General features: G+C 41.9%; 4 protein-coding genes across 5 annotated transcripts; 2 read left to right on the forward strand and 2 right to left on the reverse strand.

Moving 5' to 3' along the window:
• Positions 1 to 211: 211 nt before the first annotated feature.
• Positions 212 to 3,698, forward strand: znf576.2 (zinc finger protein 576, tandem duplicate 2). Its single transcript, XM_028424704.1, has 5 exons — positions 212 to 309; positions 1,007 to 1,191; positions 1,270 to 1,385; positions 1,651 to 1,794; positions 1,919 to 3,698. The coding sequence occupies exons 2-5, from the start codon at positions 1,047 to 1,049 to the stop codon at positions 2,765 to 2,767; spliced, it is 1,254 nt and encodes a 417-aa protein (XP_028280505.1). The 5' UTR covers positions 212 to 309; positions 1,007 to 1,046; the 3' UTR covers positions 2,768 to 3,698.
• Positions 3,699 to 4,492: 794 nt separating this feature from the next.
• On the forward strand, positions 4,493 to 8,369 carry LOC114448055 (oocyte zinc finger protein XlCOF6). Of its 2 annotated transcripts, XR_003671886.1 has the most exons (5): positions 4,493 to 4,810; positions 4,908 to 5,223; positions 5,597 to 6,564; positions 6,785 to 7,627; positions 8,002 to 8,369. XR_003671886.1 is itself a non-coding variant. In XM_028424700.1 (4 exons), exons 2-4 carry the CDS (start codon positions 4,917 to 4,919, stop codon positions 7,445 to 7,447), a joined length of 1,938 nt encoding a protein of 645 aa, XP_028280501.1. In that variant the 5' UTR covers positions 4,493 to 4,810; positions 4,908 to 4,916; the 3' UTR covers positions 7,448 to 8,369. The 2 variants fall into 2 exon arrangements, 1 of the variants encoding a protein (XP_028280501.1); XM_028424700.1 differs by having other exon boundaries at positions 6,785 to 8,369.
• Positions 8,370 to 15,398: 7,029 nt separating this feature from the next.
• LOC114448364 (uncharacterized) lies at positions 15,399 to 19,687 on the reverse strand. The gene is made up of 7 exons (XM_028425282.1): positions 17,875 to 19,687; positions 17,540 to 17,639; positions 17,133 to 17,377; positions 16,992 to 17,042; positions 16,338 to 16,528; positions 15,646 to 15,805; positions 15,399 to 15,538 (listed from the first exon to the last, which is right to left on the reverse strand). Exons 1-7 carry the CDS (start codon positions 18,059 to 18,061, stop codon positions 15,399 to 15,401), a joined length of 1,074 nt encoding a protein of 357 aa, XP_028281083.1. The 5' UTR covers positions 18,062 to 19,687.
• LOC114448365 (uncharacterized) lies at positions 19,462 to 22,352 on the reverse strand. The gene is made up of 4 exons (XM_028425284.1): positions 22,236 to 22,352; positions 21,909 to 22,077; positions 19,693 to 20,894; positions 19,462 to 19,471 (listed from the first exon to the last, which is right to left on the reverse strand). The coding sequence occupies exons 3-4, from the start codon at positions 20,856 to 20,858 to the stop codon at positions 19,462 to 19,464; spliced, it is 1,176 nt and encodes a 391-aa protein (XP_028281085.1). The 5' UTR covers positions 20,859 to 20,894; positions 21,909 to 22,077; positions 22,236 to 22,352.
• Between the last annotated feature and the right edge of the window lie 5,071 nt (positions 22,353 to 27,423).

Below are 27,423 nucleotides of genomic sequence, written 5' to 3' on the forward strand. Positions count from 1 at the left end.
TGTGTTTGTGATGCTTGTGTACACAGTTGACTCGTTATAGTCATATAACTGTTTTTATGAAAGCTTTGTGTTTCTTTCTGCATTAAACTACAACGTATTGTTGTATTGACACACTTTTGGTGGGGAATGGTTGATCGGGAGTGTTAACGAAATAACAATCAACAACAACACGGACGGCTGCCCGGCAGCCATCTTAGCTGTACCGTAGCCACACACACACACATATATAACAGGAAGTGTCCGATCTATCGGTTGTACTTCTGTAGGGTCAACTCTCTCAGTCAAACTACCTTCAAAGAGCGGTTAGAGGTAACGTCTACTCAGTGTTTTACTGTTTTTGGAATAAATTGCTCACGGTATCGACATTACCCTGCTTTATATTTATTCATTGTTGTTGCATCTAAGCGCCAGGCAACAAGGTAAAACTTAGTATACGAAAAGGCTCCAAAGTCTGGGATCCTCTTTTGAATGGCAGCCAGTGTTGTTAGCGCTAACTAGCAAACGACCAGCAAGCTAGCTGGCGTTAGCCCGCTTAAGTAGCCTGGTGCGCTGTTATAAGCGTTAGCTACATACACAGAAATGAAATTAAATAACTATAGGCCGTGCAAACGCCACTGGTTTTGCATTTAGTTCGGTATTTTAATTTTGGCCACTGAATTCGGATTCTTGTAGTTAACACTGAGCTAGTTAACCTCGCTAGCGGCCTTGTTATTACGGTAACGTTAGCAGCCCAGCTACAACTTGAGTTATTCCCGTGGGCTAATAGTTTATTTACGTCGAGTCTACCAAAAACTGTCGCTTGAGAGTTATTTAACTAAACCCATATATCGAAGCGATTTATGTGTATCTTATTACGTATTAAATATGGTATTCGTAACGTATTTAATTGCATCTCTGGGTTGTAACAGTGTTATGTTTCCCGCTGTAAATCGAACTGATATTATTTATGTGCAGTTGGAACTGTCAAATGTTCATGGTTTCTGTCTCTTTCTTTATTTAAATCTAGTCAAACTGTTGTGCCTGCTAACATCACCTGGAATCTCATAATGGATTCTGAAATTTTGAACATAGAGGAGATAGTGATGGGCCGGGGCTTACCAGATCCACCTCCAGAAGCCCCCCCTGAAAAGCCAGCAGAGCCATACAAACCCATCACTTTGAATGGACCTCCACCACCCACTGTCCAATCCTGTAAGTTGTACTACATGTTCAAGTTAACCAAAATGGGAAAAAAAACATTTATCTTTATGCATTTCAATTTTCTTGTAGACCAGCATGAAAACCTGCAGTGTTTCCAGTGCTTCATTACTTTCTGCAGTGCCAAAGCCAAGGAAAGGCACATGAAGAAGAGCCACAGAGAAGAGTATAAGCAACAGCTTCAGCAGGTAAGGACAATAGAAGTAGACGCTCTGTGATTATTTTTTTTACACTGGTTTTTGGAGCTTAACCACAGTTTTAGTTACATTTACAGTTTTTTTGTTTTTTTTAAAAACGTATATTGAGGTTTCTGTTTTATGAGATCACAAAATATCTGCATTTTAAATAGTTACAGTGTTGAGAATTTTGTGTATTTCTTGGTAAATAAAATAAGTCTAGATAAGTGGTTGAAATCATTTTTTTGTTTAGCTTCTCTTTATTTGATCTTCCCAGGGAAACACACTGTTCACATGTTACGTGTGTGATCGCACCTTCCTGTCATCTGAGGAACTGACACAGCACCAGCCAACACACAGCAAGGATGACAAGCCCTTTAAATGTGTTCACTGCAAGGAGAGTTTTAAAACATTCTCTGAAGTAAGTACCTTTTTAAAAATTGCTTTAGAGTAATACACATGCAGTAGTGAAACTTTTTCTGGCTGTAATTAGATTGAATTTCTGAGTTTAATATTTCTGTGTGTGTTTTCTCTCACCTTTGTAGCTCACAGCCCATAGGAGACAAGTGTGTCCAGAGAAACAGATGGTTTGTAAAGATTGCAATGAAACCTTCCGTAGTGCTGGACTGCTGCGTGCTCATCGCCTGACCCAGCATCCTCGGCCAGATGTAGAGACTGCAGAACAGCCAGAGGATTCTGCAAAAACCCATCGCTGTAAGAAGTGTGGGCAGGGATTTGAAGCTGAATCGGAGCTGATAGCACACCAAGAGAAGTACCCTGAAGGTCAGCAGTGTAACGGCAGTACTCCAGCTGCCAAGAAACGTGGACGGCCTTCCAAAGCTGAAGACCAGGCAGTTGCTGAGAAAAAGGGAAAGCGGAAAAAGAAGGATGAGGGAGAGGCACCTGAGGAGGAAGTTAAGGCCAGCAGCACACCAGAGTTAGCAGCAACCCCAGCAGAAGAAAAGGGAAAAGCAGGTGGAGCAAAGCGAGGCCGTCCTTCTAAAGCAGCACCAAAATCTGAAACGGAAGATAAAAAAAGTCCTGAGGAAGACAGTCAAGCTGAAGCGAAAGAGAAGGAGAAGAAGCCTAAAGTAGATCCTGCTCCGGGCCGTCAGCACCCCTGCAATGAATGTGACCTTGCGTTCCCTGGATTGGTTCAGCTTCGTGCTCACAAGAAGGAGAAACACACTCCACGGAAAGCCCATCCCTGCGATGAATGTGAAGAGAGCTTCGCCCGTCCCGAGCAGCTAGATGCCCACATGTCACGGGCTCACGCCGTTGGCCGCCTCGCCTGTCCGACCTGTGGGAAGAGCTTTGGCCGTGAGCGCACCTTAAAAGCTCACCTGAAAAGCCACCCAGAGGAAAAGCCTGGAAAGCCAAGTGCAAAGAGATAATTGAGACATGGGGACATTTTTAAAAGAGTTCATAGGTTTAGTCCTTCATTGTCCCTTTCTTTTTTAACTTTGGAGAGCTTCTACTCCAGAAGAGTTCAAATGATTTTGAGAATGGTGTTTTAGCAGGTTTGGGTTTAAAGCTGGTTTGGGTTTAAAGCTGAGTTTGATCAAGAACCGATGAAATTATGGACACACGCATTTCTTTAATTGACTAACCAAATGTTAAATCCTTCTATTACATGTGTCATGACACATAGTTTGTTTGTAAAAACAGGAACCGTTTTGATTAACTTTTTAAATGATTTCCTTTTTTAGTGTGAATTGAGTGTGGTGTGAATTTATTACTTGGTGTCTTGAGTTGTTAAACTCACTTTGTGGTTTAAAAACTATATTTTTTAATGTTTTTTTCCCCCCTCTCTTGTTTTCCCAGAACAGATTGGGTATTTACATATTTTGAAGTACATTAGATGCTTTGTAGAGATACTATGTCGGAATGTGTAGAGTATGTCAAAAGACATTTGCTATGTACAGCTTCTGGTTCATATTGTGCATTTTTACACTTAATATTTTGATTTTGTTACTTTTAAATTAAGTCTAATTGAGAATGGATTTTAAAATCACAGTTAAGTTTTCCCTAAAAAAATGATTGTGGCCGAGTCCTCCAGATTCAATGTGGAGTGATTGGCTTGTGGGTAGAAATGATCCACTATAATCCTGATTTTTCTTTATGCTTATTACCACATATTAAAGAAATACTTCATGTCTTAGACATTTCTTGAATGGAACTCATGGCTCTTTAATGCCTTAGAGTCCCATAAGGAACTGTGTATATCATGTATTATATCTGATTGGATTGTTTCTCTCCCCACTGCGATGTGTCTGGAAACAAATGTAATAAAACATGCTATCCTAAGTGAGGCTGCTGAAGAAACAACTTGACTTTTTTACCTCTCACTTCTAACCCAGGAACATAACCTGATGTGTATGGATCACATGATTTGTTTTCTTATAATGGGACACGCATAACATTTTCTCTGTAATTGAAAGAGGCTGGAGGAGTACTTGTCACCACCATTTAAACTTTATATAAATATATAATAAACACTGTCTACTAAACGCTCACAAGTTTTGATAGTCTTTCCAGTACAAGGAGGGACACGCTGTTATTTTGGTTCTTATGTAGTGTAAATACATTCAAATAAAATACTTGAATATACTTTGTCAGACAAAGGAGTCTTTATTATGCACTTGAATTATTTTTTATTGCATGATGATCCAAATTCAAAACTGATAAAGTTTAAATTGGAGATGTCAAAACTAAAATTAGTTGTTTTTGGTTATGTTGATAATATTCATGTGGAAGAAGCACAATCCTATAATTGTAGGTTATTTCTGAGTTTTTGCTACTCTTTTATTTTTAATGTTCACACACTTAGCTAGTAATAAAACTGACTCCACTGCCACAACCACAAGATAAATAACTAAATATATTTTCTCTTTTAAAACTGGTACTTACATTTACATGTTAACGTTTTACTTGCACTAATTCAATGTATCAAATCACCAACAGATACTCTTTACTCGTGAAAATTTGATCTCTATGTAAACATACAGTATATGAAAAATAATCATGCACTTCTAGCCCTGTGCTACAGGTATGTGTAATACCCCTCCAGGACACTAGGGGGTGCTCACTGTGTTTTCTCTCCCCTTGCTATGGTGCTTCATTTGTTTTCCTCTTTTGTTCATTTTACGTTCACGTTTATCAGCGGCTCAGCTGAGTTATATCTAGATAATTGCTGTTGCTATACTTGCAGTTCGTGTTTATGAATCTTTTTTTTGGTCACACAAAGTACGCTTCTCATGTGCAGGATTTAATAAAAAAAGCTAACGTCGAGGAAAGCCACTTCATCAGTTCCTGCTGCCAGGTGAGCGAGGCGGCTAACAATGCTGTAAGGTGTGTCTTAAAGAAACTTCCATGAAGGCGACGGGGATTATTTAGAAGAAAGCGACACGAAGATTGCTACACAGATGTAGTCACAGGTAAGGTGATAAGTAACGCACATGTATCGCGATAAGTGTTGATGTTGATATCAAATACTGATTAGACGTCTCTCTTTCATGAAACACGCGGACTCAGCCTGTAGTCATGTCCTTTGAATACACCATTGACATCCAGCTGACAGAGCTCGGATTTCCGGTCATCCAGCAGACTGCTGGAGAAACTCTCAACCCCTCTGCATCGTCTGAGGACTCCTTCTCACCCAGTCACAAACAAAAACTGCTCACACAAAAAAATGATCCCACAGCTGGACTTGGAACCACAGACAGTCCACTGCTGGCTGCTGAACTGGAAGAAGATGCAGCAGAGGATGTGGAGGATGACTCATGTGATAGTGAAGTCTCAGGGATCTATGAGGAAGAAGATGATGTGGAAGAGGACGGGCAGAGCATTGGTATGTAAAATTTGTATATCACATAAGCGATGCTGTTGATCTGTGTTGATGGCTGCATGTAGTTTTGTGTCAGACTTGTTTATATTGTGGAGACAATTGCTACTGATATATATTCTTGAAAGTGATCACTGGGCAACATACTGTTACATTTCCTTATTTTCTTTTACCAACTACACAGGTCCATTTTTGTCCCAAGACTTTTTTTTTATTTAATTTTGAATAACTTCTGCTACACTGACCAATGTGTTTGTGACTTTATTATTTTAAATGAAAGCAGGACATGAGAAAATCATTAATGATTGATCAGATTATTATTTCATATTTGCTTCTGCTAAATGAGTGTTTCCAATCATGCTCTATTCTTGTCCCTTAGACTCCGGTCATTCAGGTGACTACCGCTGCACTGTCTGTAAACTTCAGCTGCCCTCCAAATTCAAGCTCCAAGACCACATGAATCTACACACAGGAGCCCGGCCATACTGCTGCGCTGAATGCGGGAAGCGCTTTTCACAGATCTACAACTACCGTGTCCACCTGCGCACACACGCCCAGACCAAAGTGGACCGCCTTGTGTGTCGCGTCTGCCTGATGGGCTTTGCATCTCAGGAGGATCTGACGAACCACCTGGCGCAAACTCACTTGGAGGATAAGTTTTACGAGTGTGACCTATGTAAACGAGTCTTCACTTCCCTAAAGGCATGTGAATATCATGTGCAGTTACACCAATGTGTGCAGTCTGTGGCATGTCAAATATGTGGCCGCAGTTTTTCCTCTTCACAAGCACTCGCACGGCACCGCAAGAAGGCTAGCCATCATAATTTCAAATGCACCGATTGCTCGATGATCTTCACCAAGAAAAATGCCCTCCTGAAACACAGCTTCTCTCATCTCGGTTTGTTACCTTACACCTGTATTCGATGCCGCTGCCACTTCCGCTTGGCTAAGCTGTACCGCCAGCACAAGTGTAAACCCGAAAGCATTCACTGCGTGGCATGCTTGCGGGAGTTTCTCAGTCAGGAGGACTTCCAGCAGCATAAAAAGGACACTGGCTGCTGGGGCAATCAGGAGCCTAACAAGACACTGGATGAGATCCGGTGTTTAGAGTGTGGTCAGAGATTCGACACTTCAGAAGAGCTAAAGAAACATGCCGGGGCTCATCAGAGGGTGCTGAAATGTGCCGAATGTGGAAAGGGGTTCCGGTCAGCCTTACTGTTAATGTCCCACATGGGCGGTCATGCTGGACAGTCTCCTTGCCTTTGTCAGAGCTGTGGACTTGGCTTCCCTCATCAGCAGAGCTACGACAGCCACCTTAAGACCTGTGGACAAACACCTCAGTCTGTGGTAAGTGTGAGATATCATAGTGCCATAAAGTACAGTAAGGAAAAACAAGCGATGGAGTCAATGTAACAGCTACATCAGTATCTGCAGTATTTGTGTAATCGCTCTGTCTACCACTAGGGGGACATACAAGTCTTATCTTTAAGTTTCTGAGATATTTGCATGTTACACTGTGTTGATTTCCATATGCCTGCCATGTTTACTTTGTCTTTCTTTTTCCCAGATTGCTCCTAAGAAACGTCCGACCACAAAGAGCTCGTTACCCAAGACAAAAAAGCACAATGAAAATCCTAAGTCGTTGAAAGTAGCAAACACAAATAAAGTCTCTGCACCTTTGAATGATTCCAGATGTCCAGAGTCTGTGATGAAGAGCATGACTGTTGACTCTGGTCCATCAGACGGTTTGTGGAAGTTAACCCTTGACAAACGGCCTCCTCCTGGTGTTAAACTTGTTTTACTTATTCCTGTCGGTCCAACTCAAACCAACGGGCTACCGCCTACATCGACAGTCCAACAGACACTACCAGTTCCTCCAGTGCACACTGTGCCTGGAGTGGCTGCAAGTAATGGACACATTGGAGTGGATGCTGGTTTTGGAGTGCAGCTAAATGCCCCCCTGGATTTGTCAAATGGGATACAAGAGGACACCCAAGCACCTCTGGATTTGTCCAATAGGTGCAACACATTTAAATCTGCAACAGCCGACGTTCCTCTTATTGCAGTTAAAAGTGAGCCAGGTGAGGTGGAAGTCTCAGGGCAGGCTAGTAACGCAGCATCCTCTGCACTGCTAATGGATTTTGAGAAAGAGCCTTTAGATTTCTCCACATCCAACCAACTGACAGACCTGAGCCCCAAGAAAGACGTTAAGATGGAGGTTGACGTTTAACATCCTACCTGTAGTGATGTGGACAAATAACACAGATGAGAGTTATACTCTCTCTGTGGTCACATTCACAACCATGCACATATGTTTACTGTGGAGGTGACACGTTCAGTCAGAATTGTATACAAACTAATAATGTATACATTACTCCGTACATGGACCCTCCTACGGCTTCATGATGAGGTACGTTTAGCACTCACATGAAAAGACTCTTGAGTGTAGATAGATTTTATTTTCATCTGTAATTTATACAAAACATTCCTTTTTTTATTATTTGAATTCCGTATAGTGCTTGTAGATTGAATCTACTGGAGCAATATGGACGGTGATGAGGCCTATGCAATGTGGTGCAGGGTTTTCTTTTTTTGTGGGTAAACAAAAAATGTGTGTTTAAGCAATAGTTTCTTTGGTAGTGTGATTTAATAAGATACTTATCCATTGTCAGTGTTGTGTGTAACCTGCAGTAGATGGTGGTCAGCCCAGGATTTTCCAGTCTATGACATGATGTTGACATTGTTGTATTGTGCATGTTCAAATGACTTTTTTTGTCAATGGAGTCTGGTAGCTCTGAAGAACTATAAAGGCTTCATTTCTCCACCGGAAATGATGGTGTGACATTAAGGTAAACCACTGAGAAATCTTGAAATAAGATTTACTTAAACTGATATTGATGTTTTAGGTACTTGAAAGTTGTTCTGCTGGTGACTCATTCCCCAGCTGTTTGTTTTATGGCTTCCATGTTGGCACTCTTCTCCCACGTCTGCTTCTCCAAACTGGGAGCATGCAACCACCATCTACTGTAAAATACACCGACTGCAGACAAAAACAACGACAAAAACTCAAAGAAACTGTACTGTCCCTTTAAGTTGAATTAAAAAAAAAGCTTTTTTTGGTACTTGCCCTTTTACTATGTCAGATATTTTATGGATGCAAATAATGGTACATACCAGTTATACATGTCACCTGTGATTTACATTGTGCATGTGAATCTATAGGTTCTTCAAGTTGATTTTCTAAGGACAAATAAACACTAATACAAAATCAGTGTATTGTTGTATCTGTTAAAACTTGCCCTCAGAATTTTAATGGTGAATAAAGCTACAGAAAAACATTCACAGATTTCAGGTGGTTCACACTACAGTGTCAAAAGTATTTTATTTTCTCTAATAATAATCAATTTTACTAATTATTTAGATGTTATTTTAAAAATTAAAAATTACAGCAACCTCAATGAGAATATAAAAAAATTATTGGAGGTATTTTGCTTTACTAGGTATAGGCATAAATATTCAAAGAAGCAATTTACGATTTATAAAATGAACCCAACTCTCTACCTAGAAAAAAATATAAATAATATTAAAGCTGCAAGCAGCATTGCGGGCCCTTGCACACCTTGCGATCTGCGGGACCATCGCTGTCTTCTCTCCTATGCTCTTGTCTCCTATACTCTCCTGTCCTACACGCTCCTCTCCTCTCCTCTCATGCGCACCGTTTGGTGCTCAGGCCCTAATAATAATTATAATAATGGGGGCCTTTCCAGTGTTAAATGTTCTTTAGAAATTCAAGTTTATTGATCTTTGAAAGAGTGTACTTGCATTATTATGTCGTTATCATTATATTAGTCGAAAATGGTCTGAAAAATGACAATGTTATGGCTTATAGCAATAATTTCTCTTGGCAATTAATCGCCCAGCAAAATTTGTTATCATGACAGGCCTACGTGTGCGTCACCTATGCTCGGAATGCAAAGTCTTGACAAGCTGGAGGTGGAAGAGAAACGTCAGGAGAACAGCTGCCAACTTCCTGCCTTAATGAACTGTTGAAGAGCGTCAATATTTAGGTAGGTAATATGTACCTGCAGAGCCCACATCACTCTAGTCTGCCCCTGTTTGCTCAGGTTCTACCAACAGTGCATCCTGCTGCTGGATCCCAAAGTCTGGGTCCAGCTCTGCCACTCATAAACCCCCTTGTCCTTTTTGTATAGTGGGTGCATCTCTATTGTATATTGAAGCAATGAGCCTCTCTATTGCAACTGATGCGAAAAAATAAATAAATAAAACAACTTTTGGTACAACAACTGTCACATCTCTGGCTCTCTCACCCAAGTGAGTGAGCGGTACTTACAATGATGCCTGCGGCACATTAGTTTGGAGGAGATTCTGCACGTTGGGCTCCATCCTACTGAGCAAGGACCTCTTTGGACTGGCACCGGTGCTGCGAGGTGATCATCACCTGGTGTGGTGAGTGAAAAATGACATAGACATGATGACACAAGTCACAATTACACCAACTTTTAAAAAGATTCAAAGACTTTTTATTGTGAGATTCAAAGAATCAAAACACTCTTTCTCTCTGACCTTAGTGTTCACTTTTCAACTAAAGTCCAGGGGCCTTGTGTATACTAACGGTGCGTACACATCAAAACGTGGCGTACTACTCTCTCATCATGATTAACAAACATCAGCTTTGTATGAATTTGACCTCAAAAAAAAACAAAAAAACATAAGGGTCCTCCCCTTACAATTACATCGTTTCTTGCTATATGTGGACTATTCAAATGCATAGGCCCCCTAAGCCACCAGGGTGCCCTAAAGCTACACGTTCAGCCTCACCGGAGCGGAATTAAAATGACCTAGTAAGACATTTTCTCTGTGAACAACATCCCGATGCTTCAGAGCTTTACAGATTTGTACTACTGGGCCTTCACTCTCTTCCTTCATGCACCTCATCTCCAGTAAAGCCAGGGAAGCACTCATCTCTCTCTCAGCACAGCCTGGATGTCCTCAGGATGTCTTTGCAGGTAGCAAGAGGCAGTTGGTTGTTCCTTTCCCTGGGATGCGGGTTGACTGAAATGTTCAATAACTTCAGGGTCAGACTCTGACACATACTTCATTGTCATCTTCTATGTGGCTGCTTTTTGTGGTTTGTGTGCCTGTGTCCTGGCTATAATCAAGGAGTGTCAAATTAATCGTTACGAAACTGTTTTGATATTTTCCAAAATCACGTCTTGTATGTCATTATGAACCAAACGTTTGGTAATACAGTTAAAGTTTCACCAAGGCATCACTAAAGGAAACATAATCATCCAAACACCTTTTTTTAGAGTCTCTTGAGACATCAGAAAGAATCAAGATGCTTTATTTTCATAGAACAACAACATTTGGTCCGACAGCTCAGAAAAGGCAATATACAAAAACACAATAATACTCAAAACAGAGCTACTTTGCAGTATGATGGCATTGTCAAGTCCAGCAGGAAGTGCATACAAGCATGACTTTAGCACAGGGTGTGATTGTGTGTCAATACAATTAGCCTTGGGATGCTGTGGACAGGTAATAAAATGGTATTGTTTGCACACTAACGGCGCGACTATGTTGACAGGTAGCTAGCTAGCTAGTTGTTAAAATCACAAATCAGAATGCCGTGAATATACTGACACGTCTCGTGTATTATGTTACCATACTAACCAGGTGACGTTACCGTGGAGACGACGAACACCAAACCAGGAAAACAAAAGAAAAGTCAGATCACCACAATCAAATAATGCACTTATAAATATTCTCCTGTTCATTAAATATGTTGCGTTAACCACCGTTATAAATATCGTTACTTCTCCGCTTTGCTAGCCTAAGCTAAGAAGCTAACGCGAACTTCGGCTAATTTAGCGGCTATGCTAGCTTACGCAAATAACATCAAAGGCTCCAACAGATGCGTATGTACGTGGTAGAAGGGGGCGGGGCTAGAAAGTTGACATCAAAAGATCAAAGGCTCATTTCACAGTATATATAGCTGCACTGAGTTCAGTATTTTATCATTGTTACCAAGTGTACACACACGAGGGCGACACTCATTTTGAAGGCTTTAGGAGCACAGTGATTTCAGTTTTCAGGATTATTGACTGTTCAGACAGGAACATTTTCTCATCTACTGAAGAACACAGGAGCACAGTGATTCCAGCATTCAGGAATACTTGCCATTCAGACGGCAGCATTTCTTCACCTACTACAGAAATGTTCTGCAGCATTTCTTCACCTGCTGTCCTATCCCAGGGTCCAATGGAAAACAACAACTCGACGTTTAGAGGGACTCTGACTCGTCTTTTCCCATTTCTCTCTCTCCGAAAGGCAGCAAAGAAAGAAAAGAAGGAGCAGAAGCGTTGTTCCAGATATGAGAAGCTGGCCTCTGAACTTTGCTCCCTGCAAAGCCAGCTTGACACTGTCCTGGAAGCAAACAGCCTGCTGACCAATCTGGTAAATGAGAAGAACTCCTTGGAAGACAGGCTGACACAGGAGAGGGAGGCAAAGGATCAGTGCCTGCTTCAACAGCAAGAGCAAAGCAAAGAGCTGCAACTCCTCAGAACCACCAACAGTCAGATCTACACAGAACTGACAGAACAGAGCAGCCTTGTCCAACAACTGAGTGCTGAAAACGAAGCACTGAGGCAGTTCACAGGACCGATAAGACTGGACCGCATCAACTCCCTGACGGCTGAAAACACAGCCCTCCATGAACAGTTGAAGGAGAGCAAAGCCAGGCTCAGACAGCACGAGGAACTCCTCCCAGATGAGTCCTATGCGAAGTTGCTGATAAAATATGTCAGGCTGAAGAAACGACTGAGAGAGCAGGGGGTGGTCTGCAACATAGAACAGGAGGAAGAAGAACTGATGGAAAAGAGGAGACTGGTCCAACAACTGAGTGATGAAAACAAAGCACTCCGTAAACAGCTGAGGCAGCTCCCAGGACAGATAAGACTGGACCTGGAGAAGGAACTGTCAGGGAAGGAGGCACAAATCATCTCCCTGCAGCAGTCTCTGGAGCTCCAGCAGAAACACACTGAAACACAAACACAAGAGTTTCAGGCAAAGCTGGACAAAGCCAACGCTGCAGCAAAGGAGAAGTCTTTATTAGAAGAAGAGCTGAAAAGGAGGCGCCAGAAAGAAATGAGGGAACAGGAGGAGGCAGCTGAGGCGGGCAAGAGAAGACGGGAGGAAAGAGAGAAACTTGAAAAGGACAGAGAAGACATGCAGAGCAAACTGTCAGAGAAGGAAGCAGACGTCATCTGTCTGCAGCAGGCTGTCCTGCAAAAAGACAGTCTGATCCACCACCTGGAAGAGGACAAGTCTTCCCTGGAAGAGGAGCTGAAACTTGAGCGGAAGGCTCATGAGGATGACGAACAGATCAAACGGATCGGCGAGCTCTCTTCAAAAATGTCTGACCAGCAGAACCTCATCAACTCCCTGATGGCTGAAAACACACAAGTGAAGGAGAGCGAAGCCAGGCTCCGACAGCAGGAGGAAGCTGCACTCCTCCCAGACGAGTCCTATGTGTTGTTGCTGATAAAGTATATGAGGCTGAAGAAACGACTGAGAAAGCAGGAGGCGGCCAACACTATAGAAAAGCAGAACCCTTCACACTAAAACAACCTTCTCTGATTTTGACCTGTTTTTTCCCAGAAAAGTCACAATTCTGAGGAAAAAAAGTCAGTAAATTCTCAGATTTATGTCACACTTGAAAATAAAAACTTAAAATAAAATAAAAAATAGCATATGTGTCTGTCTGTATGTTAAATATTTAATATACAACATAAATAATAAGATATAAGATGCAACAATATAAATAAGTAGAAAAAGCTTTGATTGCAGCAGCTGAGGCATTGCTTTAATGCTTATTTAAATGATTGTTATGATTGTTGATGATCATGAGGATCTCTCAACAACCTTTAACTTTTGATATATACTACTGTGTACTGTCCCTTTAATCTTATCAGCTATTTGTAGGTTAAACAATACAGATTTAATGTTGTATCCCAAAATCTGCTGATTTTGGTCAGAGACTAAAGCACCAATCTGGGTTATTTGTGTATAGGAACCAACACTTCAGTTATAGATTAACATTATTAGTGTGTACACAACTCACTGCCACTTCCCATGCATTGACATTTTTTGGTGATGAAACTGCCTTTTTCACCTTTTGGTTTAGTCCTCAATGCCTTCCTTTGCACTAGTGTCAGTCAACATGGACTCTGAGGGGGAACTTTAAAAACCTTCCAGCTCTGCAGCTGGCTTTGTTTCATGAATGAAAAAAATCAGCCTTCTCTGATGCAAACCACACAACATTAGAACAGCTGCTGTCTTCCCACTGAGACACCGAGGATGGAAACACGAACACCTTGCTGGTTTATGCTAATGTTAAAAAAAGGATGTGCTCGATGGTCTGTTACATGATAGATATATTACAGAAAACATTAAAAACATAAAAAATAATACAAGGCCAGGACTTAAGGTTAAATTGGCATGCTAATCAAAACATTTATTATTATTTATTTATTAAGCATTATTAATGCCTACTGAGGTGTTGTGTAAAAAAACATCAAATCAGAAAAAGCCTCACTAAGTTTGTTGTGTCGTTTAACATGCTCAAAGTAAACAAAGGTGCACCTGAGCATCACTCTGAAATGAAATTGTTACACACTGCTAGTGTAACGCAGCAGAATAATTATTTTATGTTTCAGGTTTATTTTTATATCATAGTGCTCATTTAAGTTAGTATAAGCCCCAAAGGAGAAGAAATGTGTTATTTTGTGATTTTGGGTATTGTTTTCATGAGAGCAGATTCACAGCACTATTGGTTTTGCCTTAAGTTCCAGGGGAAATGGTAGACGTGTTGGTCCCTTTAAGAGCGTGGCTCTTGTTTTTTTTTCATGTCTAGTTGAAGACTAGTTGTATCGCTTGCCGAGGGCATGTTGCAAATAAAGAACAAAAACTGAAGATGAACGCATGCTTCTTTTCATTTTGGAGGTGCAACATAATTTTTGGTGTTTCCGCCCGGTTGAAGCAAGTTTTCAGCTAGAGATAAGATGGTCATTGTGGAGACGCGCTGTGTGCTACAGACACGAGTGTAGCCAGGTTAGCTAGGAAAGCTAACAGCCACTAGCTCACCACCGCAGCAGCCAGGGGAGCTGCAGCAGAAAAGCACACTTGCTTTCTTCAAGCTGTGAGTAAATCAAAGACTGAAGAACATGGACAGTGAGTGGGAATTGCTACTAGCAGAGGTGGAGCGGAAGCTGTTGATTCTATCACCTGCTGATCTCAATGCTGTAAGTGAAGAGTTAGGAATACAGCCCATGGAGGATGTAAGATTATCATCCAGATTGCTGAGGAGGCTTATTCTGAGTCACTTGGAGGGTGAAGAGATCACGGGCAGGGAGGATACAGGCTTGGCTGTGCTTTTAGCCACTAATGACTTTATTGACAACTTGAGAAACGGAGCTGACGCACTGGCGAGCCAAGAAGACAGAGGCACTTGCGCGGAGCACCCTCTGCTGGCGCAAAATAATACGACGGTCCCAGCTGCTTCGTCACCACAGAAATCAAGCAGTGTAACAGGTTCAGAAAGTGAGCCTGCGACCATCAGAGACAGCCCACATAGCAAAATTTGTCCGGCCCACATCTGGGCCACACCCTTGTATCAGTTCTGGCCCAATTTTGGCTGGGCCCTCGGCCCAATAATGGCCCACTTACTGAAAAATGACACTACTAATTTGGTCTGGCCCACGTCTGGCCCACACTGAGTAAAATGACACTATTTGTTTGTATTGGCCCACATGTGGACCACAAACTATAATGTGACCCTCATTGTTTATATTGGCCCAGTACTGGCCCACAATCTGGGTGAGTGTTGGTTGAGAATCGGCTGGGCCTCTGGGCCATGTCTGGCCCTTAACCTGTACATTTGGGTTGGCTAAGTGTTGGCAGAATGTCTCTGGGCCAGTATTGGCCAACACACTGTAAAACTGACTGAATATTGCTTAATTTGTTTTTGACCCACATGAGGCAGTACCTATGTCCAATAAAAAAATAAACAAATTCATTTTTTTTCATGAAAATATTTGTATTAACAATCAACAATTAATTCATTTACAACCATAAAAAGCAACCATCAAAAACACAAAGAGCTAGGCCATGCGCTCTTTTTCCAGGAGCCTTCTCTTTCTCCCTCCCTCCCGATCTGTTGCCAGCTGGAGCCATCTTTTTGTTATCTGCTCCACCTCTGCCTCAGCCACCACCCCAACAATAGGGTTTCTACGGACTGCAGCTAAAAGGATATGGGAAATAGATATGTGAATACCATGTAGTGTTTATTTAACAGTAATTAATTATGTCATATTGGAAGAACTATGTTTGTGTTCAAGACATACTTACCAATTATGACCTCTCTGAGGTTGAGGCCTGCCACAGATGTCTTTCCATTTACTCCCCTCCAATTTAGGCTCTTGGCCAGAGTATTACTAATTAATTTTTTGAGCACCCGCCAAGTTGTGTCCTTTACGTCTGCTCCGCCAATTGCTCCCAGATAGTTGATCTATAACAGAAGAAAAAAATGTGACTACTTTTGTTTTTACTTTGAGCCACTGCATTTTTTCAAGGGGTAAATAGGAGAGAGAGGATTAGGTAAACGGAGAGAGGGGGGACAACCATGCAGCAAACATCATCATACATCACAGAGAACAAACATGATTGTTGTAGCTGTAATGCTAAAAATTTAATTTTGTTTATCAGTATGTTAGCTGATTTGTTGTTTAAGTTAATTATATTTGCACTACATATATGAACACAGGTAGGAGTTGACAGTAACACTGGGTTTGTCAGAGGGCCGGGTGGATGTCAGCATAAAGACCTGGCATGGGAGGAAGCCACGTGGAAGACACACAGTTAGTGACACAAAATAATGGATCATGAATGGGTCGGCCTGATGAGAAGTCAGGAATAGAGGAGGAACAGGGGAGAAGAGGTGGGGGAATAGAGATGGTGGTGGTGTTAAGGAGGTAGCATCCACACAGAGACAGCTCAATACCCTAACCTTTTAAATACATAAAATCACAAAAAGTTCTTACCATTTTCTCTTTATAATCTGGACTCTGGAGACTCTGTTCCAGATTCTGAAGAGCCACAAGGTTTTGTAGTGGCAGACCCTCTATCTGCTCCACTCCTGGTCCTGGTGCCACCTGATGCTGAAGCAGCCGGAGAATTGTGCTCTGCTGGTCCAGCACCATTTCGAGCTTGGTTAAAACCTCTTTTAGCAGTGCTAGAGAAAGGAGTAACACAGTGTTAGAATAACACACACCTCTGAGCTGCAGGACAGGATGCTGCTAAACTGCTAACCATCATAGACAATCCTTCCCACCCTCTCCACAACACTGAGAACAAACTGAGAAGCAGCTCCTGCAGCCCTGGAACGTTACAAGTCATTCCTGCCGTCTGCCATTAGACTCTAAAATTCACCAGTCCAAGTCAGAACTGTGTGTGTGTGTGTGTGTGTGTGTGTGTGTGTGTGTGTGTTTCAGTGTGTTCCTGATTAACATAAATAAATTGATAACTTAACTAAGTTAATCTTAATGCTATATTACATCCATGTCCGTGTAGTCTGTTTTACTATGGAGTAAATCACTGGTGATTAAGAAAGCAGAAAAACAGAAAATACCAATATTAGTGCAGTGTATATAGCTATATCATGTCAAAATTTCAAAGTAGAAATCACTTGTCCTTACCAGGTTCTGACTGCTGAGGGGCCCACCTGTATGTGTGGTGACTAGGCAATGCTAGAGGAGAATTCACAGTGTTAAAGAGAATTAAGGAACATGTGAGATTAAATGTGTATATACCATCTGTGTTATTAGCAAAATACTCACATGGCATTTCATTTACTGGCTCCCAACTTTGTAACATCTCTGAGTAATGTACAGGTGGAGGAGGCCCAGAATTGGTGGAGAGGTCGGTGTACATTGGCTGGGGGATTGGAAGTGGGGTGACAGGCATAGAAGGAGGCTGTATGATGGGAGCTGGGGCAGGGAGATTTTTGGTAGGTGGAGATGGTCTGTCCTCCTCTGACTCAACCCTCTCCAGACCTCCCGGGGGGCCAAGTTGGACACGCTTTCTATTTTCAGACATACAAATACAGATTCAAAATGTTCAATCAACATTAAATGGAAATGGTATAAGTGCTGATTCATTTAAATAATGTTTAATCCAAGATATTTGTTAGTCGGGACTTGAAAGGGAGAGAAAATAGTACTGAGGGCTGAGCAAACTAACATACTTTTTACGTCTAGGCCTTTGGCCACAAGCCTCAGCCTCAGAGAGAAGGTCTGAGGTCATCTCCGCCTCCCTGGCTTTTCTCCGTCCTTCTTCGTAGCTCTCTATAGAATAAAGATTCACTACACATTATATGTTTTATACAACACATTATAATTATATTAGTTCCCACTGACAGATGGAGAACAGTAAAGTGAGTAATCTGATGTTCATATCTCAACAATCACATCACAATCAGGAAGAAAATCAGATCCAAATGAAGAGTTACCAGACCTAGACGAAACATACTGTATAGCATGTTTAGCAAGAATAGCAGAAGAAGAAAAACTTTAAACCTACCTGTTGTAAACAAAGTCCGGACCTCCCACTGGTCCCAGCTGTCCTCAGGTTCGGTTCTATTTTTTATGGCCAGGTGCAGGGCCATACCCCTGAGTGAACCAGGCCAGTAGCAGTGGCCATCACTTATCCACTGCGCTGGCACAAGTTCCACCTCCTGAGTTTGGAGAAACTCAACAACTGAATACATTACTGAAAAGAAAAAGGACAGGCCATAATAACCAATGTACACAGGTGAGTGAGAAAGTGAGACTTATGTAGTTTAAAGCTTACTCATCACGGCAAGGTGCAAGCTCATAAGTGAGGTGTTTTTTTGTCTGTTTTTTATACTTGCTCAAAAAAAGTAAAAACAGGGCTAGTGTCACAACCTACAGTGCCAAACAACAAACTCAGCAACTACAATACCTAAATATCACTGGACAAGACAAGGTAAACAAACTAACTAACTAAAAATGTATATTCTTGTTAGGCCAAAGAAGACATACAGACTTAACATGACCTTACACAAGAAAGCAAATAAGATTAATTAACTTTAAAACCAATTCACACTAACAACAACGAGGCTGGTTCAGTGGAATCCAAGCCCATCCTTCATTCAAAAAAGTTTACTCCTACAGTTCTAGATGCCTGGCTTCAACTTTTGAATGACAATGACGTAGATGTCTAAGAATCTTCATTGACAAGCCCATCCTTCACAGTACAACTGCTGAACATATACAAGTTGACTTCCTGGCCATGAAGTGAATACAATGACTAAATACAATATCTAAATGCTGGCCTGGCCAAGAAAAGGTTAATTAAACAAACTTTTTACATTTTTCATATTTTTGTTAGGTGTAACAGACACAGTATAATGTATATATTTTATAGTGGCCGTGGAACAATCATATATATGCTATATGTTAAAAAAAAACAACACAAGAAAAATATGTGTCTATCCTAGAGGGAGGCAGAGCAGACAGACCTCTACCACAATAACCACAGATAAAAAAAACAGAAAGGTAAAAATCACTTGCTCCAGAAAATGGAACCAAGTTGCATCATTGTTTTGTGTGCAGAAGTGGTACTGCAACAAAACTGTCATTGTGTGGTAGCCTCACATATTTCATTATGTGCCCATGCACCTCCATGACTTTTAGCTGTGAAGAGATTTTGCCAACCACATATACACCCAAAATCTGAGAATTCAGAGGATACTCATAAAAAGGCTCCATCTGTTCATATTCTCTAAAGACAATGTAAATCTTGCCCAGAGACTTTAAAATGTTTTCTATCAAAGCAATATGGTCACCAATCTTTACACATCTGTCCCCCTCAACTGATATTTTGATTGTTGTACCGTTTAAAAGAAGTTCCTCAAACTGAACTACTTTTAAATCCATTAGGGAGGATGGAACTGGTCCATGGTTGTGCTCCTTTTGCAACTTGAGCTTTCCCTGTGAATCCTCATTCTCTGTAAATTTATCCATCTCAGAAATTCGACGAACAACCTGAGCAAGTGGATGGTGTGAAGTTCTAACCATCTTCTTCATCTTACCCAAATAATCCTCAAATGGAAATGAAGATATTAAGTCCAGATGTCCATGAAGTTTAACATCGTCTGGAAGGTGAATGAGACCATGAACATTGTATGTAACAAATTCAGGACCATACAACTCACTGAAGTGTGTTACAAAGGAGACCAGCAATTTCGATGCAAAATCATTAAGAGATGCAGACAATGAAGGGCTGGCAAGAATGAAAACGGCAACTGATAATAACATGAAGTTGTTATAGACAGGAGCAGACACCTCATTAAAGAGAAACACAGGCCCTGTGTACAACAAAAATTGGCGCAACTCTGTTGCTTTCCATCTCAGCCTCTCTAAGAGCCCCCTGGGTTTACGAGCAAACTCCACTGGAATGAAAGGCTTTGAGCCTAGAAGTTTCCTAGATATTTGTTGCATTTGCCGAATGGACAAGCGGCAAGACATTGGCCCTGCTGTAAACCATAAATCTAGAAGTTTACGTACAACACCAAGGCAGACAAGGTGCATGTAGTCAAGAGGAAAACCTGACACCATACCAATTCCTACATCTTTTAACGGAGAGTTTATGACATGATGTTCTTTGTCAGACATTTGTTCAAAAGAAAGATCAGAGCGGCATGGGCTGTTTACCTCAGGAAAAGTCATCCTATGTTTAAGATAAAGACCCTTTTGAATACACTTATCACAACCAGAGTAACCAGTGTGAGTTTTAGTCCCTTTAATGAAAGCTCTGGCAGGAGTATCACAGACCACAGATGTCAACTTTATGAAGCACTGTTTTCCATGGAGAACAAATCCTTTGCTCAGCTCTTCCAATTCATGGACCAAATCTCTAAGATAGTCAGTGAGACAATTTGGCTTTGAGTTGCCACAAAACAGAGCAATGACAACAGGCTTTTTCTTAACACCCTGTAGCAAACCGAGGATTGGCCAAAACTGTAATGAAGAACTCCTAAACAAAGGTAAGCCATCTACATTCAGCTGCAATCTGAACACATGCTTGTTTGGAATACAAGACCAGATGTGTGCCAAGCTTTTCTCAAAGGCCTTCCAAATGCCAAAATAGTAGTAAGTACCACCTGCAAGGTCATGGATGGTGTACGAGGTTGTGGTTTTTAGGAGAGTCCTAGCATCCTTTGGTAATGAGGGGTGATGGACTCTCAAGATAGAAAGAAGGGCAGTCAAAGCCACCAAAGGCACCCTGAAATGAACAGCCCAATCACATAAAGACTCATCCAAAGACATGCCATTTCCCATGTCATCATCCTGGGATTCATCATCACTGTCCGACAGTGATTGATCCCTGATCCCATGTCCCTGATCCTGGTTTTCTAAACCACAGTTCACTACAGCACTCTCAGAGCCACATGCAGCAAAGTCATCCTCCTCATTGTGAAAAGAGGCAATTAAAGAATTTACCTTTTTTACTGCTCTCTTTCTAAGAGTGTGTCTATCCATGTGTGCTCATCAGTCTCGTACCTTAAATGCCGTTTGCCTGGGGACAGAGAGAAATTAAAAATCAAATAAGTAACAAATAACAACACTTGCATCATTACATTATATGGTGTGATGTTTATATGCTAGAAAATATCTAAATTCTACAAAACATTTTTGAATTTGATATGCCATCAAAGTGTGACTATCATGTGTAGCCTCTTGAAATGTGGCTTTGATTGTATTAGGAGATAAATCACTTTAAAGCATTATCTTCACATTTCATACACAATTTGACTTCTCTAACGTTAGCCTGCATCTGTGGGGGCCGCCATTTTTGTTTACATAGCTGTAGGTACGTCAGAGCTGCAGCGAGCGGGAAATCTCGCGGAATGGGCGGAATTAACGTTGCCTCGGACAATCAATTATATAACAACACACAAATCAATACAACTATTTTATCCGGGAACTGAATCATAATCAATATACTACAATATTCATTAGAGTATAGCCTATAACCTGTTGCTAATTTCAATAGAGTTAAAAATAAAATAGCATAATAATAATAATCTATTCAGTTCGAGGGTGCAATGTTTATGAATTTGACTGCTGTTCCAGTGCACTTTCATGGGTATTAAATTTGAAACGCAAACAGTTGCCTGGAACGCAGCACTAGAGACTCTTTAGTCTTCTCTAGGTTAAGACTTTACTCTTGCTAAGGCTAGCTAGCTACCTGAGACCACGAGCCTATAAAGTTAAACCCAACTGTTCAGGACAGGTTACGATCTTTTTATCATGAATTAAATTAAACTAAAGCTTACTAGGGTTTGCGCAAAACTTTTATTCTGACAGTCTGTAGCTGCTTAAGCTACCGATAATGTCTACTCATGAACTTCAAGATGAAATGGATTAGCCATCAATCAAAATAACCTCATAGTTTGTGCTATGCAACATTCTGGGATAATCTTGTTGATTGTCGTTAAATTTTCTGCCACCATTTAAGCTACATTATGACTAAAAACAATGAAAAATCGTTTTTAGTCAGTCGTCGAGTATTTGTGAAAGTCTACTTACCAGCGCCAGGGAGCGAATGAGAGAGAATTCCCGCTGTACGTGATCCTAGAGTGTCCATCTGTCGGTCAAGATACAGTCAGCCGACATCCGCCAATGATTGTTCATTTTTTAGCGCGATGCCTGTCTGGTTCTCTACGTTACACGGGTAGTGAGCCGACAGACGTTGATGCTGCGAACATGAGCAGTAAATCAAAATTGTTTGAATTTTACATAAGGTGCGCCGTATTATAAGGTGCATGCTAAAACAAACGTCTACCAAAAAAAAGGTAACGGAAGCAAAACAGTGAGTTAAGATGAACCTTATTCTACAATTTACAATATACTCACATTATTTTTAATCATTCCTCTCCTAAAAACCCATCAAAGTCGTCGATCATCTTCTGTGTCAGAATTGAACAGCTGTGTTGCCATCAAACATGTCGGGTTCCCTCTCATCATTGTCAGTCCATTTCGTTGCCGGGTGGCTGTTCAGCAATGGCTTTCGCGAAAGCTCGAACAGTCAATGCAGATACATTAGTCCAGGTATCACCGATCCATTCACATATGGTGGCGTAACTCGCCCGGCGCAGCTGTTCTATTCCCATTCACAACCGCATAACTGATAGTCTGTAGGTTGAAATATGCCTGGGAACCTTGTCTCTTCACTGGTGCCATTTTCGGTGGTCCAAATGTAAACAAATGATTTTGTACTTGCCGGAGGCGTGTCGGAGTAAGCGTACCTGTACGTATTACGTTGTTTCAGTTGATTGGTTTGCCGCTGCCAGCGTACGTACTGTACGTAAAACGTACGCTCTGCTGATTGGTTTATCGCTTCCCGTCAACGTACTGTACGCATTACGTAGTGTTCAGCTGATTGGTTTATATCGCTGCCAGCGTACATAGTACAATCATTGTTTATTGTTGCCATGGATATGCAGATCAACTGTTGGTCGCTAACAAAATGGCTTATGCTCGCTGTCTTTCATTCTGTTTTTGTTTTGCTTTATATTTGCTAAATTTGTATGTCAAAGGACTGTTTATTTTTCTTGTTCATGGAATGCAGCCTCAGATAAGCCGCAAGTTCCAGCACTCCATTACCTTCTCTGCTGTTTGTTGGAATTATCCTGACCAGTAAAGTTAGCAACAAGCACCAGCTCAAACGACGTCCGAGTGAAAATTCAGTTAAGCAACAGCCAGCATCGCGTACTGCGTTTGTATAATAATAAGAATAATAATATAAGCCCAACAATAGTATGACGGGCTGTTTAAAGAATTCTTAGTGCCAACACTCAGCCAGAATCAGGCCAACAGCGTTCAGTATAGTACTGGCAAATATCCGCCCCCTTACTGTCGGGCCAGTCACCGTATTACATATGCCCACCGCATCTATGTCCAACGTCGGCGATATGGTAGCAAACAACAATCGGGCCAAACAAGAAACAAAGTGTCAGCTTAATACTGCATGTCTGTTTTGGCCCATTCAAGAAAACGCGTGCTTCAGCCGACCCGATCCTCAGCCAACACTGCCAACATTCAGCCAGAAGCGGGCCGATTGTGCTTGCTATGTGGGAGAGTGACCCTGCATCCAATGTACAGAAAAGACTTCAGGATTATTGGTCAGATTGGTGAATCAGGACAAAAGGACAAGCTGAATTTCACCAGCCTTGAAAGACAGATTGAACGTGGACTCAAAAAGGGCTATGATGAAGGTGAGATTGTGGAAGCAATAATTCAGTGCATTTCCCCAGAAGTGAAACTGAAAAGTTATTTGGAAAGCAGGCAGCAGCTGTCACTTACCTCGATAAGACAGGTCCTTAGAACTCACTTTATAGAGAAAGATGCCACCGAGTTGTATCATGCACTGACCCAAGCTGTACAAATGCCAAAAGAGACCCCAGTGCAGTTTCTCATCCGCACCATGCACCTCACGCAAAAAGTTCTGTTTGCATCTGAGAGAGCAAAAGAGGGACTGAAATATCACCCAGAACTTGTGCAGACTCAGTTTTTGCAAACATTGTTAACAGGACTACAGGATGATGCTGTTCGTACAGATGTTAAGCCATACCTGCAAGATCCCACTGTACAAGATGAAGTGTTGTTGGAAAAACAGCCTACAGTGTGGAAATGGAGAGGAAAAATAAACTGTCATCTGTCACTAAACAAAAATCAGTAAAAGTAGCCATGGTGCAGGAGGGTGAAAGAGGGGAACAGGCTGGTAATTCAACGAAAAGCCAGAGCCACCCAGTTAAACCCAATCCAATAATAGAGAAGCTTGATGTGAGTAATAAAGTGATCTGTGAAGCTCTTCAGAATCTCACAACCCATGTTGCCGCTCTCACCCAAGTCAAGCTGAACAGGGAGGAGGACAAGCCCCCTAAATCCAAACAGAATTACTCCAGCACTGTTAAACGAAACCCCAGAAAGTGTCACGAGTGTGAAAAGTCAAATCCAGAGGGAAAATGTATACACTGCTACAAGTGTGGCAGCACTGAACACTGGGCTGTGGGTTGCCGTAAAAGAAAGGATACAGCTGCCACCACCTGTAAAATTGAAGTGTCCAACTCCAACCAGCAGAACCATACTGCTCTCCCACTCAGTCAGTGTCCACTGTCGGGGAAACAAAAGAAAACAGCAAGGTTAGTGGGACGCAAAAGCCTTGTCCAGTGTAATCTTGGAGGTGTTCCAACAACAGTACTATGGGACACAGGATCTCAGGTGTCTATTGTGGACATGGATTGGAAAAAAACACACTTGCCAGATGCTGAGATTCGATCAGTGAAAGAACTCCTGGATGAAGGAAGGTTAGACTTATCAGCCGCAAATGGGACACAAGTACCATATGAGGGCTGGATAGGAGTGGAGTTTAGCCTGCCTGGAAATCAAGACAGTGGCCTGTTTGTACCTATATTAGTAAGTACCCACCCGCTCACAAAACCTATAATAGGATTCAATGTGATTGAAGAGCTAGCGCAGAGCAACATGTCAACTAACAGGGTTGCAGCTAGCAAGTTTGTGCATAGTCTAAGTTCAGCACTGGATGTGGGACAGAAAAAAGCAAAAGCAGTTTGCACTGTACTAAAAAAACAAAAATGCAGTTTGGTTCAGACAGTAAGGCTTGGAAGACAAGATGTAATCATCCCAAGGCACAAGATGTCAAAGGTGGTCTGTGGCAATTTTAATAAGGCCATATTAAAGGAGCAGTACGCAATGCTCGAGCCAAGCGAAGATGCACCATTGCCCCCAGGACTACACGTAAAGCAGCAGTTAGTGCAGTTACCTAGCGACGACAAAGCTCCCATTTCAGTGGTAGTTGAAAACACCACAGATGAAGATATCAGGCTACAAAACAGGACTATCCTGGGCGTACTGTATGCTGTCGATACAGTACAAAGTGTTGAAGACAAAACTACACTGGTAGGACATCAGTCACAAGACGAACATGATCAGGGGAAATCTTGTCAGGAAATGACAGTAGAAAAGGGTGATGAAAAAAAGTTTTGGGATCCTCCTGTCGACCTCTCCCACTTAAATGCAGTGCAACAGCAAAAGGTGCGACAGATGCTGAGAGAGGAGAGTGAGGTCTTCGCTAAAGATGACTGGGACACTGGATGTATTTCTGACCTGCAGATGAGAATACACCTGAAAGATGACACCCCAGTCACAAAAACATACAACACCATCCCACGTCACTTATACCAGGAAGTAAAAAAACATATTCAGGACCTACTTGGGAAGGGATGGATACAGAAGTCAACTTCTTCCTACTCATCACCAATAGTGATTGTGAGGAAAAAGGATTCTTCGATGCGGCTCTGCATTGATTATAGACAGTTGAATGAAAAGACACATCCTGACCGGCACCCCATCCCCAGAATCCAGGAAATCTTGGACAACCTTGGAGGAAACTCATGGTTTACTGTACTTGATCAAGGTAAAGCTTATCATCAGGGCTTTGTCAGTGAGGAGAGCAGGGCATGCACCGCCTTCATTACACCCTGGGGATTGTATGAATGGCTGAGGATCCCCTTCGGTCTGACAAATGCCCCAGCTGCTTTTCAGAGGTACATGGAGGGCTGCCTGGGAGATCTAAGAGATGATGTTTGTGTACCATACCTTGATGATGTTTTGGTGTTTAGCAGAGACTTCGACCTCCATGTGGAAGGCGTGAGGAAGGTGCTGCAGAAGCAGAAAGCCTGTGGAATCAAACTTAGACCAAAAAAATGTGACTTCTTTAAAAAGGAAGTGTGCTATGTCGGCCGCATCATCTCGGAGGAAGGATATCGGATGAATCCAGCAGAAGTAGAAGCTGTCCAAGCTCTAAAGGCAGCAAAACCAAAAACAATCAGAGAGGTGAGATCCCTAGTTAGCTTTCTCGGCTACTACAGGTCATTCATCGCTGACTTCTCAAGGATTGCAAAGCCTCTTTATGAACTATTGTCCCACCCTAAAACTAAAAAACAAACAAGGAAGGGTCAAGGTCGCCATTCTTCCCAGTTGCCACCATCTCAACCAGTTGAATGGACAACATTACACCAGCAAGTGCTGGAGAGACTGGTTGATGCATTGTCAGACCCTCCAGTATTGGCTTACCCTGATCTTGAGAAACCATTTGTGCTGCATGTCGATGCCTCTGAGGAAGGACTTGGGGCTGTCTTGTACCAACGTCAAGGAGGAACACTGAGGGTGATAGGATATGGGTCACGAACTCTCACCCCAGCGGAGAAGAATTACAAACTGCATTCAGGGAAGCTGGAGTTCTTGGCACTGAGGTGGGCAGTTACTGAACGCTTCCGTGATTACCTGTTCTATGCTCCTCATTTTACAGTGTACAGTGATAACAATCCTCTGACATATATAATGAAAACTGCAAAACTGAACGCGGTGGGCCATCGCTGGGTTTCAGAGTTATCAGACTTCCGTTTCACTCTGAAATACAGACCAGGAACAGCCAATCGTGATGCTGACTTCTTGTCCCGTCAACCTGCTATGGATAAAGTCATGGAGGAATGTACAGAGGAGTGTAAGCCAGAGGACATCTCAGCAGTTGAAAAGGGACTTCAGGCCCAGAAGGAGGGTGATGCAGAATGGATTTCAGCTTTGACATGTAATGTGGATGCACTCTCTGAACTAAATCTCAAAGGTGGAGTCACAGTCCAACCTGTGCCAGTGGAAAGTATTCAAGCAGCCCAAAAGGAAGATGACGTGGTGAACAGAGTAATCACTCTAAAGTCACAAAATAACCACTTGAAATACAAGGACAAGATCAAAGAGTCAGCTGAAGTGAAACGCCTCCTAAGAGAGTGGCCGCGCCTTTATACAGATCAGGAGGGAGTCCTGTGGCGGAAGACAACATCACGAACTCAGTTGGTGATCCCTGAGAAATTAAAGCCACTGATATACCAACAACTACATGAAGAAATGGGCCACCTGGGAGCTGACAGGATGCTATCACTTGCAAGAGAAAGATTCTTTTGGCCAAAAATGAAAGAGGAAGTGGAACATTATGTGACAAAAGTGTGCCGCTGTTTGAAACAAA

Source organism: Parambassis ranga, chromosome 16, assembly GCF_900634625.1.
Source record: "Parambassis ranga chromosome 16, fParRan2.1, whole genome shotgun sequence".
Classification (NCBI taxonomy): Eukaryota; Metazoa; Chordata; class Actinopteri; family Ambassidae; genus Parambassis; species Parambassis ranga.

Bases quoted from the DNA above. Each gene is read 5' to 3' on its own strand.
- znf576.2 (XM_028424704.1), top strand. From the start codon at position 1,047: ATGGATTCTGAAATTTTGAACATAGAGGAGATAGTGATGGGCCGGGGC. The intron at 1,192-1,269 runs GTAAGTTGTACT...ATTTTCTTGTAG, and splicing joins ACCACCCACTGTCCAATCCT to ACCAGCATGAAAACCTGCAG. The intron at 1,386-1,650 runs GTAAGGACAATA...TGATCTTCCCAG, and splicing joins ATAAGCAACAGCTTCAGCAG to GGAAACACACTGTTCACATG.
- LOC114448055 (XM_028424700.1), top strand. From the start codon at position 4,917: ATGTCCTTTGAATACACCATTGACATCCAGCTGACAGAGCTCGGATTT. The intron at 5,224-5,596 runs GTATGTAAAATT...CTTGTCCCTTAG, and splicing joins AGAGGACGGGCAGAGCATTG to ACTCCGGTCATTCAGGTGAC. The intron at 6,565-6,784 runs GTAAGTGTGAGA...TCTTTTTCCCAG, and splicing joins GACAAACACCTCAGTCTGTG to ATTGCTCCTAAGAAACGTCC.
- LOC114448364 (XM_028425282.1), bottom strand. From the start codon at position 18,061: ATGTATTCAGTTGTTGAGTTTCTCCAAACTCAGGAGGTGGAACTTGTG. The intron at 17,378-17,539 runs GTATGTTAGTTT...GTCTGAAAATAG, and splicing joins CAAAGGCCTAGACGTAAAAA to AAAGCGTGTCCAACTTGGCC. The intron at 15,806-16,337 runs GTAAGAACTTTT...CTTCTGTTATAG, and splicing joins CAGATTATAAAGAGAAAATG to ATCAACTATCTGGGAGCAAT.
- LOC114448365 (XM_028425284.1), bottom strand. From the start codon at position 20,858: ATGGATAGACACACTCTTAGAAAGAGAGCAGTAAAAAAGGTAAATTCT.